Source organism: Calypte anna, chromosome 1 (genome assembly GCF_003957555.1).
Source record: "Calypte anna isolate BGI_N300 chromosome 1, bCalAnn1_v1.p, whole genome shotgun sequence".
Lineage (NCBI taxonomy): Eukaryota > Metazoa > Chordata > Aves > Apodiformes > Trochilidae > Calypte > Calypte anna.
The window spans coordinates 25,566,095-25,583,594 of NC_044244.1; the positions used below are offsets into that span (position 1 = coordinate 25,566,095).

The following is a 17,500-nucleotide window of genomic DNA, read 5'->3' on the forward strand; positions in this document are numbered from 1 at the left end:
CACAAAACAAACTACAACACCCCCCCCCTCAAACAAACCACATAAAGTTTTATACAGCAATAATTATATTTTAATAATTTATATACTTTTATAGTTTTACTTTTGTCATTCTGACTATCATGATTAGTCACTATACTTTGTAGACTTTTAAATGTGCTCTCTTGCCTCAGAAATAAACACAATCTGTTGGGAAGCTGGCCTGTCTTCTCTAGCATGATTTTTCCCCCTCCTTGTCTGTATAGATGAAAACATTACCCATCTTTGTACTGTAGTTTGTGTTATGTTTGCTGGCATCTGCTGCATGCAGGTTAAAGAACACTTGTCTGCTGTCTGGAATGTTTTATTGTAAACCTTTCGGTTTAAACTCTAGAAGTAAAATCCTTCCTACTCAAACTGACTTGGGACCAATGGAATGATAATTAATTTTGCAGACAAAATACACTGAAGTTTTGTCGTATGTTATTGCACTCCCAAATTGGAAAAAAACCTCACGAAGAACTACTATTAAATGCTTTTAGTTACCTATTGGGTTCCTCACTTAGATGCCAGCAAAATGTTTATTAGCTTCTGTCAACACCCGTTTCACAATAAATTTCTGCATTTTCATAACCATTTTTGGCAGTCTTTTAATTGTTTTGGTGCCTGGCAGATTGTTTAAATCTTGTAATCTTCTTTCTAGTTGTGTCACAACTTTTTCTGATCTGTCTTTATATTTTTAAGTTTTTCTTAAGCCAAATGCTTTTGTTTTTACTGAACAGTCAAAACTGATCTTGCATGCACGAGCAACTGTAATCTAACACCATTTTTTAAGATAAAAAATTGCTTCATAAAATATAAAGTATGGGAAGTATATAAAAGGAAAGATAGAGAATTAGGCTTTTTTATATGTACAGAAGATTGGAGTAGACTGGCTATGCTTTTGTGAAACCAATGCTTATATTTCCAAATATGAATCCAGGCCACAGCACATGAAGTATAGACTCTTTACCTGTTCAGAATATCTAAAAAGATTTCTAGATAATTTAAGTGTCAAATTATCTTAAAAATAAATACAATTCATATTGGATAAACAAAAACGAAGGTGAAAATAGCTTTTGTGGCTTTAAGTAATTTATTGCAAGTTATTTGTCACTTCACCCTAAATCCTTTCCATTATTAGGAAAGTGAAGCAAAGCCAGTGTTTTCTGTCTTAATCCTCCTTTTCAGATGCTCTGCACAGTATTTTTTCTCTTTATATCAAGCTGCTGGGTAAACCATTTTCTGAGCACAAGAAGTTGGAGTTCATAAACTGGGCACTCTTCAAAGTTGTCATAAGCATACTATAGAAATACTCACTACTAGACTGGGGTAGTGTTCCTTATTAATATTTCATTTTGGTACAATATACTTGCATTAACTCTCTTAACACAGGTATCATATTGTTTCAAGTCAAAGAACCTAAAACATCATAACAAAGCTGAGACTAAGAGCAAAGCCTCGAAAACTACAGCCATCAGTCCTGTCATCCCCTATAAAGTTAATGGGTTGGAAAAATGGTCAATCTTTGGACTAAAAGTTGATATTTAATTGAAAGAAAATGTTTCTTAATTGTAATGGGGATTTTGCATTAGTGTGAACATGAAAAGGTACTAAAGAATCCAATGCAAGGTTATGTATTGATTTCCATCTTAGCACTAGTGTAAAATGAGGGAATACTTCTGTTTCATAAACAGCCTCATCTATTCAGCACCACAACTTCTTATTTGTTTTAAGGGCATAGATGACACATTTGAATTAAACAAAGAAATACTAAAATACTGTCAAACATTTGTTTGCTGGTGCACAAGACAAAAGCCATGACACCGCTGTAAACCCTGACTGACTCTACACTAGAATTTGCCATATTGTTATATGTTGCTTTCACATTTTCTAGGGCTATTTCCTTCAGGAAAGCAAAAGTATCCGTAAACCCAGTGCTACACTGCCTTAATCAAAATGGTTTTAGTGATCATGGATTATAACAAGACACTTGACATAATAGATGTTTAAAGTCTGCCCATAGAATTAGCATCACTATAGCCTAGAAGGATGGACGTATTTAGAAAATGCAGTTTTTCCTGAAAAGGAGAATGCTTGAGTAAAATGAAATTAAATTCTTAGTATTAATAATACTTGGAACAGTATGTTGAATTTGGGAGATTTAATTTTCTTTTTAATACAAACTTATGTAAATCAGGATCTTTTAAATCCTATAGAGTTTTCCCCAATAATAAGCCATTTTGACATTCCACTTAATGCATTTATAAACAAAAAATTATCACTGGTGATGCCTACCCAAGACTTTTAAGTCAGTATAATTTACATCATTAAAAACTGAAAGGCACCTTGGAAGATGGAAAAAGTATGGCAAATATTTTATGAATAGTATTGCTATAATGTTATTATCAAAGTTACTGCGGTACTACATACTTACGGTCTGCTGTTAAGGTACTTCTGTAATATACCCTGTAGTCTACCATTTGTAAACACATCTTTTTGATGTTTCTGCCAACATCCTGGCAACAAAGCAGTGCAATTTCAAATGAGCTAATTAACTTAATTGTTGATGAAGCATGAAACAGTTCATTCACCCTGTTAGCTGCACCATGACAACATAAGAGTCTCAGCCCCTGAAGTTACTCATCTATATAAGCCTATCTGTAGCTTTCCATTAAGACCTATTGCATGCCAAAATGAGTACAGCTCTTCTGACAAAGACCAATCCACAATGGACATAGGTAGAATATCAGTGCTGGTGCTGAAAATTCAAATGAATAGAGAAATACTACTAACTACTAAAAAAAAAGGGGAAAAAATTTCCAAAAACTATTGTTGCTTGAAGCTGCTGTGCCACTTTTTTTCTACATGCTGTGAGTCAGAAACTAGCTGGCAAAACAAGACTCTGAAAGTGAAAACTTTTGACTTCACTGTTCAGTCCTGAAAGGTGCAAAACTACCTGTTCAGTGATTTTTTTTCTTTGTATCTTGTGCACATGCAGGAATAAAAGCACAAATAAATTAAAAAGTAGGAGATAAATGGTGACACTCAGTTCTTTGTGCTTTTTAAATTATACTATAGACATTAATTCCCACTATAGACAAATTGTCAGAATTTGAAATGTGCTTTTTCATACTCTTACTACCCAATATACAATCTAAAGCATCTCTTCACATTTTCTGAGGCTCCATTTCAGTGAAGGATAATAAGAGGATTAAACACTATGCTATTGAAAGGCCTGCAAAAGTGTTCAACATGAAAGAAAGGATAACAATTTGACCCTCGGCAGATAGCCTTGATCATCCAGTTGCTTGGAGTACACACACAAAAAAATCTCTGACACGATTTACAGTAAAATTTTGTTTGCTATCTTTCTCCTTCCTTTGCCTTAAGCAATCCTGCACCAATGAATAAAAATCCACCTACTTCAAAAATTGTCCAAAATCTTCACACACGCTTTCACAGCCAGGCCATTTGCAAACTCCATGACCATAGAGAGTATGGGAGGCCCCAGTCTCCTCATGTGACGAGCTGTAGCAAAAAAATAAGGCATCAGAATCATCTCAAAAGCCATAATCGTTGGAGGCTGCTAGTGCCTGTCAGGTTACGATCAGTGACAAACAGGTCAAAACAGGTCAATTTAGCTCAGAGCAGTCAGAAAAATTTAATCGTTCTATTGAATAGTTCAACTGCCAAGGCTAGATGATGTTCCAATTAGAGAAGAAATAGAGCCAAAGATGACTGTTAATAAAGGATGAAAAAATAAGATGACTGTATAATACCATATGCTAATTCTGCCATATGACCTTGGAGTAACATTTACCTATAAATAAAAAATATACTCTGAAGTGATCAATTCTGAGAAGATATATTGAAAATAGAGTCAGAATTAATGAATACTGTAAATGTCGCTACAAAATATTTGGATTTTCCACTTAAATGTGTATAAAAATAAAGTTGCTTCCATGACTAAATATTTTTGTTCGCCAGCACTGCTTCCATTAGCTACTTGGCTTCATAAAAAAGACATCTGTATTCCATGTCTTTTTCTGGAACCTCTGCAACAGTTTCACCCATGCACTGTTATAAAAGACGTTCAGGGCACTGTCCAATGGAGGTGAGTGTTCTGCTACACATCCTGGAGCAAAAAAACATTCTCTGAGATTTAATCACAAAAGTAATAGTAAATAGAACTACTACCATAAAGGTATTCAGACACGAACCAGGTTTTAAATTATACAAATTAATGGGCACTTTAATTAATTATAGTCTCCTATTATAAATATTAAAATAAATCTATGGAAAAATAAAATTATGTACAGTTTAGGTTATGTGGACATAGATTAAATTTCATCTTATATTGAGATCATATACATCTGACTGTACCAAAGTATTTACTAATATGTGGTACAGATAATACATATTCTTGTATGCATTTAATACATTACTGTATTAACAGTAAAGAATATCTGTCAATATGTTTGAAAAACTATTTTAACTTTATCCATATGGTTAAATTCCACTTTATCATACTAACACCACAGAAAATCTGTATGAAATGTGTCAGCTGTGTTACTGTCATGCAAATAAAAGGAAAATTGAATAGTTTTCTTTGCAAGAGACAAACAATCCAAGAACTGGTTTAATGTACTAATTTTTAAAGCACTTTTTACATGGAATCGTTGCACTGAATTACTGTCTTGACAAGCAAGATATATGTACATTTTCTATGAAACCAGCAGTAAGGGCCTGACTGTCAGTTGTGTTAACTCAAATATGAATGTAACTGTGTGCCAACAAAACTGCCCACATCTCTAAATCAGCACACTCTGATCCTGGGAGTTTTAATTTTTAACCAAAATTACCCTAAGTTCATGTGTTATAAAATCACAGGTATGTAACTGTCATCGCATCTGTAAAATTAGACATTGTTGAAAACAGTGCTCTACTAATAAACAGTTATGAAAAATCAGGTCTCCATGGTCTCTTCATTAACCAGTATTAAGTGTTATTTTGTGATTGAAAATAGTGTGACAAAATGTTAAACAACAGCTTTAGGTCAAATGATAAGTACAGTTGAAATCCCATCAGAATTACCTGTCTCGCCTTGCATTTAGAACTGAAGACTGTCCATTCACTATGGAATGATGAGTTATTGGTGGTGATGCTTTGGAAGTGGTGGAGGAGGTAGTAGAGGAGGAATTGTTAGTAGTGAGGTCTAGCCCTCCATGTTTAATGCCATTGTCTTCCATACTGTGAACTCCAGTCACTTCTTTCCATAACTGCTGAATCTCAGCAGGACTTAAGCCAGCTATAAAATGAAAGAGAGCCCCACTAATATAGCAAAATAAAGAGTTTCATATAATGAGCTCAGTGTTATTAATGGATTAATGCCAACAATAAAGCTGATGCTGTTTTTCCAGCACAATCAACGTGAAGTAAAACATAAATTCTTTTTTTTAATGTCAGATTCCAGGTAATCTAACTGTCTTCTCTTCTGTTACAAACAGTCAATTAGAAATCAACAATTTTAATAATATTATACTCCTGAAAACATTTCTCAAGGATCAAAGAGTGAAAGCTAGAAAGAACTAACAAGTACTTCTTTAACAGGAACAACCCCAACAAACTCACAACCAACCTTCCAGACAAGATTTTTGTTGTCTGCTGAATCAACATAATGCATCTAGAGTTAACTCAGGTTTTATCATTATAAACATGTAATGGAAAAAAAGAAAAACGTGTTACACTAAATAAACAAGCAAACATTGATATTTTTTATTTAAAATGGGAGGGAGAAAAATCAGAGGACAAAAATTAAATCAATGAGATCATAACACTTGAGCAGAATGCATCTAAATTTAGTTAATGGCACAGACATATTCATCAGTCCTGTCTGATTACAAAATTGTGCTTTTTAAAAATGTGTCTTGAGAGGCAAAACAAAAAAAAAGCTATTTGGGAGAACAAAATCACTACAGCAGAGAGATAGATACTGGTGACTGCTTAAGCTCTTCAGAACCATTCAGTGGCACCAGACAAGAAGAAGCCCAACAAAACTGGACTATTTACAACTCCCTCTACACAGATGAAATTACATGGATTGTAGACCATCAAATTCTTCCACTACTTTTTTTTTCCCAGCCCTACTGTGGAAAACAAATTGGAGTGTTTTGCTAGGAGAGAGCAGACTCTGTCTCACCAGCCTCCTGGGGTGATGGGCAGCCATAAAAAATTTGAAGAGCTTCTCAAACTTCTCTGCTATATGCACAGTACAACTCTGGAGTCTTGCCACCAGATCATTGCAGATAGAGCTTAAATTTGCTGTCTACTCTACTTGTAGCATGAGAACTTGTGGTTTCCAGGAATCACTCTCGGCCACGAATAGCAATGTCTCATAGAATGTATTCGTACATCTGTCTTGGGCTTGTCTGTTTTGAGTTGAGCACTTTGCACAAAGCCATGGAAACTTTCATTGCAACATGATTCTGTATGAAGTTGCAACATGTTTCCATATGAAGTAAAGACTCCCAAAACACAGGCAAGATAAGAGCTGTGAGCCCCCTCTTATCTTGTCAGTGGACATGCAGCTATCATAGGAAATTCAGATTTTGAAAGATGAAGAGTTCATTGGAAATATATATGTCCTCTGTCACTGCCAGTCTTTTTAAGTTTCATACCTCTCTTCTGAAGAACACTAAATTAAATGCAGACAAGAATGAGAAGCCCAGGGAGCCTATTATGGAAGCTATGGTTTCCTGGCTAGGTTTTTCAGCCTTTTGTCCAGAGGTATCTTAAAATCTAAACCTTTCCTCTTGTCTCAACAAGCAAAATAAGCTAAGACATGCTCATGGTACCTAGTCCTGCTGGATGGTAAAACATTTGAGAGGATGATGTTGTCTGAATTAAAATTTTGCTCTTTTATTTTAGGGAAGAGCTCAATTTATTGCCCTTCAGAAAAGGATAAAAAGTATTTACTAACATAAGTTTTTGTTTTGTGTGTAGTTTTTTTGGTAAATGAGATATATTAGGAAGACATAAATATTTTTTTTTCACTATTTGGCAGATCTGTATACTAGACAATGTTTTACTTTGAAGACACAGGAACTCAGGCTACTAAAACAGACTGAATACAAAATTATGAAAAAGCACAGAAAGTTCCTTAATACTTCTCTCAATATCTGTCTCACCATGAAGTATAAAAAGCTATTAAAAACAGACTAGTAGTGATTTACAAAAATAATAATTTCTGGAGGTAGTGTGGAAAAAAAAATGGTTGGAAGGTATTAATTTTTTTTTTTTTTTAAATTATGAAAGGAGTTCTTTTTGGGCTATTATTTTGTGTCCTGGTTCTCTACATTAGATACCAACACCTATTGGCAATCTCTGTTAATGATGAAGTGAAAAAGAGTTGATTGGAATGTAAGGCTTAAAACTGGATTTTATATCACCTTTGTGCAGCAAAAAGCTAGGTTTTAGGAAGCAAGCAAAGAAGCCAGGCTCTAATTTACTGCATTAGAGAGATGGGTAACGGGAGTGATGGTAATACTAGTTGTAATTGTTTAATGAAGGCAAGTAATTACTGTTGTGTTCATGAGGTATGTTCCAGCAACACTGCAAATAACCCATTTCAGTGTGGTAAATAATAGTTACCCACAAATGTAATCACAAATCAAAATGAAAAGTAATGTACTCATCTAGGTGGCATGATGTGCACAGTACATTATTTACTTCAGAGTCTTTCCTTCCTCCTGGTGTTGAACAAAATAAACTAATTTTGGTCTGAAAAAAATTAAAACCAAGAATAAACCCATCTGTTTCAATAGTCGGAGGGCAAACATATTGTGTCTTGCAATGAGAAAAAGGGGTGAAGGAATGAGGGCTGGGAGCAGCTGGAGCAAAGGCTCTTCTCATGGGTAGGGGGGATCCTGCCCCTCTGGTCAACTGCTGGGCAGCCCCTTCCTATGCAGGGAACTATGGATGGAGCTGTGTCTCCAGGCTGCCTAGATCACCTATTTCTTTATTTCAAATAAGAAAGAAATTTCTCTCTGGGCTCAGGCTGGTTAATTTTATCATTTCTTCACAAGAACTCTGAAAGGCTGCCTTTTAGGATAAAAGGATTAAGGGCAGGCACTTAAAAAGTATGAACTTAATAAGCAGATTTGTAATTAATTGTAAATTATGGCAATTTTTTAGTGCCGAAAAAAGTCTGACTCCCATTTTATAAGAGACCTGTAAAATGGCTGACAGATATTTTAGTCTGGATATAGAAGTAGAGTAAGTTTTAAAGTTTTACAGGTTGTGATAAAAACCCATCTATGCATCTGTTTTTCATTTTCTTAAGGTGACTGATCAAAATTTAGGACTTTTGGGTTTGGACTTGTCTGCTTGTTCGTTTGGTTGGTTTTTTTACTGCTGTTTTTTTTTACAGCCCTTTGCATTTAGCTACCAGGAATTCATCACTACATGGAAGTAATTTACAGTGAGCCAACAGTGGTTCTGGGTATGGCACGGTGAAGCTCTTGTCACAAAATAAATACTAAAGCACCTTTTGTATCTTATTTGCTATACCTGACCATCAAGAAAATTGTAAGCGTTCCTGCCCTTAAAGGCAGAAACTAAACTTGGAACAAACTGCATAAACAAACCTCACAGCTGTACTTGGAAGGAATTTTCATACTAAGAAATAAAAAGTGCATGCTCTCTCTGTCACTAATTGTGATTTACAGGAATCTTTATGACCAGTAACTTCTAAGCATGGATTCCCCTGTGTTTTTCTCATTGTTTCAGTCGTTCATAGAACTCAACAATCTAAATGAGTTAATATAAATATTAAAATATTTGTGTTACACATATGTAAATTCTTTTGTGTAATCTTATACATCTTGTAGTACAGTGAAGGGGGAAAAAGATGCTTTTACCACATCCAATGTGTAATACCTCCAATATATTCTGAAGGTTTAATGTAATACTGCCACAGAAAAGGTCTGTAACAAAATTTGCTAAACTTTAAAAGAAAAAGAAGCTCTAGCTTTTATACAAACCACAATACAGGGATTTCTATGTTAAATCTACTGAGTTTTAGTTAGATTTGTAAGTATTTGATATATTTGGATGTGTGAATTTAAGATTTATGAGAAAGTTTCAACAGATACGAAGCCTATTAATCTTCATTACATTGTTAATACTGGACTGGGTGCTGTAACTTCCTATGAAGGACATGATGTGCTGTGAGAAAAGCCCACAGAAAGAACTCTGAGCTGGTCACAACTCTGCATTTGGTTCTTTCTTTGTTTTAGCATCTTGATGGAATGACTTTCCTTCTTACTCTCATCACTCTTAACTTCACCTTGCCTGGAACAGAGTGAGTGCCCTTTCTGGAGATGCAGAGAAGTTTTCCAAGGAAAACTGTCTTAGGTTTTTAAATCTGCACATGCACATCAAGGCTATGAAAAACTGAGGTCCTATAATTTGACTTGTGTATCTAAAGGAACCCTACGTATACATTAGGTGCTAGAATTATGGGAGAAAAATGAAAGCATCAAATACTTAACTGGAATTCATTCCAATTAAAACATATCAAGACAGAAGCATACGAGAGATTAATTTTTTAATTTTTGTTTTTAATTTAATTGTAAAAAGTAGAATTTAGGTATATTTAACTGTAAAATTTGGCATCTTTTTTATTTCTCTAGTACCAATCTTTTTTGTCAACATTTCAGTTAGGCTTGATGCTTTAAGTAAAAGAAAGTTCACGAAAAGAACTGTTTACCAGTTCTAAAAATGTATTTAAGAGGTATTATTTTTTCCTGTATTCTTCTACTAGTAGTGGATGAATGAGTGTTGTAATAAACTAATTAATATCAATGAAATTGGATAGGAGTGATGAGGGAAATCTATGGGGATTGCTTAATGTGAGAGAAAACCTGAGGAATTCCTCTTGCAACAGATGGCACAAGAGGAGGTTGCAGAAGGTAAAGCTGTTCAGAGGGAGGTTGTGTTTCAATTCTTTTTCACATTCTGGTCCAATGTGACTTTGTGCAAAAGGAAACCAGCATTACCAGCCCCACGTGTCTGATATAATGAATGAGCTTGCCTCCACACTGCTGTTCTTAAAGAATATTTAGTGTGATAGCTTACTTAAGACTTTTGTTATAGTTTTTATGACTTTAGATCTTCTTGTGGCACAGCTTTTTCACACATCACAATGTATGGAATTCACCCATTTATTTGGAGTCTCTGCTTTCCAGGGACTGAGATTTGAAACAGCTAAGTCTTTCTCATGCTTTTTTCCTAGCCATTTTTTTTTCTTTTAATCTAAACCATTGTCTATATACTGTGTACTCTGCTTTTGCTCACCTACTACCTGAAGCTTTGATTTCATAAGAGTTATCTGGAGGAGGAACCTGATACATGCTTAAAGACCAATTAAAAATAATGTTAACTGTCATTGACTTGGTCTAAACAATGGTCACTGAAGGACTGGAGTGTCAGAGATCAGAGTACTGTGCAATTTTTATGACAGATATTTAGCTCACTTCTCTATGGTAACACAAACAGAAACACATTCCTCACAGGCTACCGACAGAGTCCTTAAGTTCAGAAGACTATCACTTTATCTTAAATGTAATCAGCATTTACTTTTCCAAGATAATTTACTTTTCAAAAGTGTGTACCCTATTTTCTTTCAACCATGAATGTAATTGTTTAAAGTAGCAGAGTTTTGAGTTCAGCATTGAGAAATCTTGATCAAAATAAGAAAGGCTTGTTTTTTTCTATAAAGTCTTTACAGTTATTTGTCAGTCATAATTCACTACTAGTGGAAATGCAACTTTCAAAAGTTGTTGACATATTCAATGTATTTAATATAAAGGAATAGCAAAGAAAGTGAATCCTAAGGTCTGCCCCTAAATTCACATTGTAAACTGAAGATTTAACATGCTTTTCAATGCCAAACACTTTATTTTCTTAGAATTAAAAAGAGTTGTGGAATAGGTTTATTATCAAATTCTGATATATTTTTTTATCTGATCACTTATATTAAATGAAATAACATTTCCACTAAATCCTATTTCAGCAATTCTTCAGAGGAAAGCAATGGTGCTTGAACTATGTTCCTATCACAAATTGTTTCCAGCCATAGAAGGCTAGTATGCATCTTATATCTAAGAAAAACCACTCAGAAGCTGTTTTCTTCCATAAAAGTATGCTGTAAAATTTATCAGCCTCAAGAAAAAATGGTAATATGAGTAAAAAGTTCTAATAATAGAGTATATTTAAGTGTCATAATGAGAAACTGCTGATGTTCAGATGCAAACAGAATAGTTAAAACAGTAATGAATTAGACATTAGTCCAGTCATGTATCACTTGAATACCTTGTGGCAGAGACTGGACAGGAAGAGCAGACTGGCCAGGTGGGATGGAAATGAGTCCCTGACGCTGAAGGTTCAGCAGATGTTGCTGCTGCTGAAGTTGTTGCATCTGGAGGAGCTGCTGCTGGAAGACAAGCTGCTGGGCTGCCAACTGCTGCTGCTGCTGCTGCTGCTACAAAGAGAAGAGGGGGGAAAATGGCAAATGCAGCAAAGAGTCAAGTGTGCAAGTGAAGGCTAGAAAGCCAAAACCATAAAATCAACTTCTTTCACTTCAGTTATTAAATAATAATGCTATTTGTAGAATATACTAAGGCAGTGAAAGTGTTTGAAATTTCCCGTTATATTCACTCAAGCCATTAGTGCTAGGGAAAATAGCAAGATACACTTAATGACATACTAGAGAAGAGGGTCAAGAGAAAGTATGTAACAGCTGCAAAAAACAACAACAAAAAAAAGCTCAGCTCATGGCAGATGATAACAAATTTATCTATGGTAAAAGTGTAAATCTTTACAGTAGGCTGTGATTTGAAGGCACTCTTGTTTTTCCAATTGACTAAGTTTGGTCTGCAGTGGCCCATGAATGTGGTCTCCAGTGATCTATTAGTAAACTGGGATGTAGCCTTCACTTCACCGGCCTGTTAGCTCTCTCTCTTTACTTGTTGGAATGTATTAAAAGAGCATTGCATTCAAGGCAACGAAGTGCCCTATTATGGAGCAAAAAAAGTGTAAGTTCCAATTTTGTGAGGCATTTCAAGAGAAACCAGAGTCTGCAAAGACTCAGGAGGCTATGAGAAGGCAGTCACACTTCAGAGAAAGACAAGCTGCTGTGGAAGACCTTTCCTTTCTAGTTTGGGGAAAACAGAAACTTCTGATGCGCTCACTGGAAAACAGACTGCATAATGGAGCAAGTCATGTGGATTGCCCAGAGCCTCCGGAGAAATACGGGAGCAATTTCTATTCCATAGCTGATGGCTGTCTGAAATTCTATTCACAAATCCAAACAGAAACAAAGCCTCAGGAGGTCACAACTGCTTCCTCAACGTTTGCATAATGGGCAGCTTGAAGACAACGTCCAGGATACCTGCTGATCAATTTAACTACTTCAACATGTTTTGTTTGTATTATGTTTATATTTGATGCAGTTTGCTGACAAGTGCAAGCTAGGCCTGAGAAACCCGCTTGTCAGGTTGATTTATGAGCACATCAAACTGCAAGTTTCTCCTCACCACTCCAAACCTACAGTAGCAGTTCATTAATCAGGGGCCTGTGACTTTGAAATCTGTGCTCAGTCGCTGTTTTTCAGTCATGGACTAAATTTGCATGCTCTCTGAGCTGTGCCACTGAGAAAAGTAAGGCTCTTTCACCAACACAGATTGCCTGTGAATACAGGATAATCAGTACGGTGTCCACCACACAGCTTGTTTGTTGCACACTCGGATTCATTAGTGAACATTAGATGACAGCAGCACCAGACTGCTCAAATCCTGTGTCTCAGGAAGGGGAGCAGGAGAATTATACCGACGCTGCTATTAAGCTCAGTAAAAACATAAGAGCAAATCTTTGATAGCTGCAGGAAAAAAATCTAAACTGGTCTTGTCTTTTCCAAGCTTTTGACAGCTCAGACTAGGATGCATCAGGAAGGGTCTTAGGTCCTACCTCTTTTGCTTGCTTTCCTGGATGCTGTTGTTGCTGCTGTTGCTGCTGCTGTTGCTGTTGCTGTTGCTGCTGCTGTTGCTGCTGTTGCTGCTGTTGTTGTTGCTGTTGCTGCTGCTGTTGCTGCTGCTGTTGCTGCTGCTGCAAAAGCTGAAGATGTAACTGCTCTTGCTGTTTCTTGTAAAACTCTTGTAGTTGTTGCTGAATAAATCATTTTGACTTTAATAAATAAAGGCAAAAGTTTCAAGTATTATAAAACTCCTAAACTCTTCTAGATTGGCATATGGTAGCGTAGCCATTAAGAATCACCTCATAACAAAAAATGTGATTTGAAGAGGCAGATCTACATACATTTTTTTCCAAGGCCGTTCTGAAATTTTCCAATGCAGATTCCAAAATATCCTAAACAGAAGGGTATAGAAAATCTGTATCCTAAAGGGAACGCAAGAGCCAAATTAACTCCTCAAATAACTATACCTAAGTTCCTCATATGTCCTAAATAACAAATCAGAAGCTTGCAAGAAATCTACAAGTCACTGGGGCCAAACTAAACTGTCTGTTTCTTAGGGGAAAAAAAGTAATTAATCTGTCAATCTGTTTAGCGGGATTCTGGAGTCACAACTGAAGGTGAATTGCCTGTAATGATCACAGTACTGGATATTAAAGTGTTTAAACACAGAGTGATTGAGCTATGACTATGACAAACAGGCACATCATTTTCTTTGTGACAATTCAGCACCCAACCAAAAATACACTCCATGCTACATGGAGGTACTGATCACTGACACTATCTCCAGTCAGCTGTCAGATTTTGTGCTAAGGTAACAGCAACCTCCTTTTATTCTTATCTGGGACAATTTTTTTGGATTTAAAATAAAAAATAAAAAAAAAAACTTTCCCATGATGAAACAAGCTGGTAAGTTGAAATTTCTTAACCGCATACCATGTAAGTGACTACAGTGTTATGAATTTTAAAGCAACAATTATCTACAACACTATTTGCACTTCCTTTGGCAAGCGTACAATTAAAATGCGCCTAAGCGCTTGAAAACTTAAATATCAATTTGTTCGTATTTGTAATGCATCTGCCACTGTTGCTGCTGCTGCTTTTAATACGGTATTTAATGTTTAAAAATTGTAATTTCACACTTCTGTAATTAAAAAAAGAAATTTAAAGACTGATAAATTTCACATTTATTTTCATTCTTTTGGGCATAATGAGAGATGAAATATTGCAAGATGAAACCCACAAAATCTGGCTGACACTTTTGTGAATGCCCTTTGCTAATGGTCCAAAGCAGGTAACCCACATTACCTGCTGCAACATAACTGCTTGCTGCTGCTGGAGAAGTGCTTGAAGCTGCTGCGGAGACAACACTTGCTGCTGGAGAATCTGCTGCATTTGCTGAGGGGTGATCACCTGGGGAGTCATCATGGCCACTGACACAGGCACCTGCACAGGGAAAGAAAGATATCACCGTCAAACACACTTTAGTTTGCCTGCACCACAGCTGTACATCTCTTTTATTAGGTACCAAAAAAAGACCATAATTTTTTACGTAATATTTATCACTGCAAAGTTCCAGTTCCAGTCAGAATCTGTTATTTTAAGACCACAGTACTGTGGCACCCTATTTGCAGAGGCATCAGATTTGATCAGACTCAAGCTTTATGTTTCGCATCTCTTATGTATTCCTGCAAGAAATTTAAGCATTGGCTAGTAGAAATGTGTATTTAAAAATAAATGATCACATGGTGGGGCTCTTAACATTTTGTGATCAATCATCTTATCAAGTGTCATAATGTTACTAATGGAAAAATCTATTGAGACTGTTGCAGAAGATATGATTAAAACAGACAGCAAAATAAGTATCTTAAAGCAGTGAATGTTTTACACAATAAAGACACAGCCTAGAAAAAATGTTTGTGTAAAATGTCACTTTGGTATAAGAAATCCTTCCTTGTTTGGCTAGCCTTTTAAGGAAGTCTGATTTATACAGGAATAAAAATATTAAAGACATATCAGAGGAAGAAACAAAAGCCACCAGCTCAGTCACCCAGCCTCTGCAGAGAGCAATGTGCTCTCAGTCACTCTTAACTGAAAACTGAAAGCTGGGAAACCTTAGCTTAAGATCATAAATTTGTCCACTAATCTCTTAACAATGCAGTTTGGAGTAGGTGATGTTTTGGACACGGCTTCATTTTCTGTTTGTTACACGCTGAGATGAAGGGTGTACATACACACAAACAGCCACCTACACACATATGTGCAAGCGGAAAAGACAAAGCAAGTACGTGTGGATGCTATGCAAGAAAGAAGAGTCCTGTGGAAGAGCCTGAGGTAGGTGCCAAGCCCCTGCAGCAGACAAACTGAGTGAAACCATTGCTTGAGCTAAACAGGACACAGTCAGCTGTCAGCAGGCCAGATTTTCCATCCATGAAAAAGCAGCCTCTTGCTTGTCTAGCAAAATTCATATGTTTTTTCTGTATGTAAGGGAAAGCTGACATGTAAATACTGCTTTGTGAGATGTTTGTAGAACATTCCAGTCTTCTGTAAATCAGCAAAAATAATATTATTATTTCTAAAATAAACCATGAACAAATCTTAAGAGAAAAAACCTTTCTAATATTTCTGTTACTTGTATCTATCCTGAAAGACTTTGTATAAATCTAACACTTAGAGGAAAAAAAGAAACACAAGTCTGATGAAGTTTACTTTTAGAAGATGTTACTTCATTTAATACTACACAGAATACCAGTTTTCACACAATTATCATTAAAGAATAAATTACCATCTTAGAATATTTACTAATTAAGAGTCTGAAAGTAAAATTAGCAGCTATTACTAAAAAGTCTGACAGCCTTTTGCAAACAACAGATTACTTTTAAGAATAAAAATTCTGAAGGTCTTAGTCTAAAATTCAAGTGGAAAAGAAAAACCAGGCTTCTGGAACGAGACACTTTCAGGGAGGAATTTAATCAGCTATCACTGGACTTCTTTTAAAGTAAAAAGAATAAAGAAAATCCAAGGAAAGTATATGATCTAGTTTAGCCACCTATTTAAGCTTGGGATTAATCAGTCTCTGAATGTGCCTGTCTCCCTCCATTGAGTGTAGACTCAGAGAATGAGCAGACACATAACTTTCAGATAGCTAATGTTTTTTTATTACTCTTTGTGGTACCTAGAAGTTTAGTAGTAATTTTTAGTAGAAAAATATTTTTTAGTAGAAAAAAAACTTTTTACAACATTGGGACACATGAACGAAGAATAAAATTCACTGACTGGAGTCAGTGTTCAATGTCCTCTGAAGTCAGTAAGAATTTCCTCTCTTTACAGGAGATTTGAACTTGCCTTCTTGTAACAATTTTGCCTCAGCAATGCTATTCAACTTCCACATGTCACATAGAAATGAGAAGGCAAAGAGGTAGACAGACACCTTCCCAATTAAGCCATTACCCTTAACCTTTAAACCCTGCAAGAATTTTCCTAACACTTATATGCTTACTACTATAATATACAGCAAAGGGTGAAGGTGGTGCACACTTGCTACTCCCCTTCTCTTACCTTTACAAGCCTCTTCCACAGCTTGTGTATTTTCAAACACACAAGTAAAAATTTTTTACTTAAACAGAATGAAAATCAACTGAACTAAGTGGCACTGATTTATTCATGCTCTGTTCTAAAGACTCTGGTCAGTAAGATGTGCAGTAAGACTCATGCTGCCACAAGAGTCTTCTATTTCTGTCTGAAATACAGATTCCCCTTCACCTGGAATATTTCTGCTAGCTTTTTTCCAGTACCTGAATCTCCCTGACTGTGTACTTGCTCTTATATCTGGAGACACAACTGCTTTGTGGTACATCCAACTAACTTTTGAAATTTGTTTTTCCTAAATTTTCCAACAGTCACTTTCAACTGTATAAGGTAAAGTAGACAGAACTTAAATTTTTTTCAGGATGAAGGACTAAAGTATGAAAAAACCTGACAGTAGGAATCATTAATAAAAATACATGTTTATGTATATAATATTGCCTTCAACATAATATTATGTGAGGATCCATGTGTGTATCATACCTGACATGGATCTTATTTCCCACAGATAAAGGAAAAGGCATTCTGAAAACTACTTGAATTATGAATTAGCAAAATGTATTAAGCAAACAGTTTTCTCTAATTCTGAGTAAGTAATATAAATTGGCAAGTTTGACAGCCTTCAGTGATGCACCAGACTGTACTGTATTTCTTAAAGGCATAGTGTTACTATGCTACCGAGGTCTGAAGACTATCAGAAAACTGCTGTTTTATGGCCACTTATGTGCATTAAATACATATTTCTTTAGTTCAGTATCTTTTTTTTTTTTTTAAGGTGTCTGATTTGATCTAAAAAAACATAGAAAAGACGCAAACTCAGACATTTAGATAAAAATCTCAGTGTATCTGAAGTCAGTTCATGTAGAG

At 35.6% G+C, this 17,500-nt stretch overlaps 1 protein-coding gene across 1 annotated transcript in view; it reads right to left on the minus strand.

Moving 5' to 3' along the window:
- The window catches only part of FOXP2 (forkhead box P2), a 399,917-nt gene that overhangs the window by 45,405 nt on the left and 337,012 nt on the right, over positions 1–17,500 (minus strand). Inside the window, exons 6-10 of the mRNA XM_030450312.1 lie at positions 14,357–14,494; positions 13,045–13,242; positions 11,392–11,554; positions 5,113–5,326; positions 3,442–3,546 (exon numbers count right to left, since the gene is read on the minus strand). Coding sequence (XP_030306172.1) covers positions 3,442–3,546; positions 5,113–5,326; positions 11,392–11,554; positions 13,045–13,242; positions 14,357–14,494 — 818 coding nt within the window. The remainder of the gene's footprint in view (positions 1–3,441; positions 3,547–5,112; positions 5,327–11,391; positions 11,555–13,044; positions 13,243–14,356; positions 14,495–17,500) is intronic.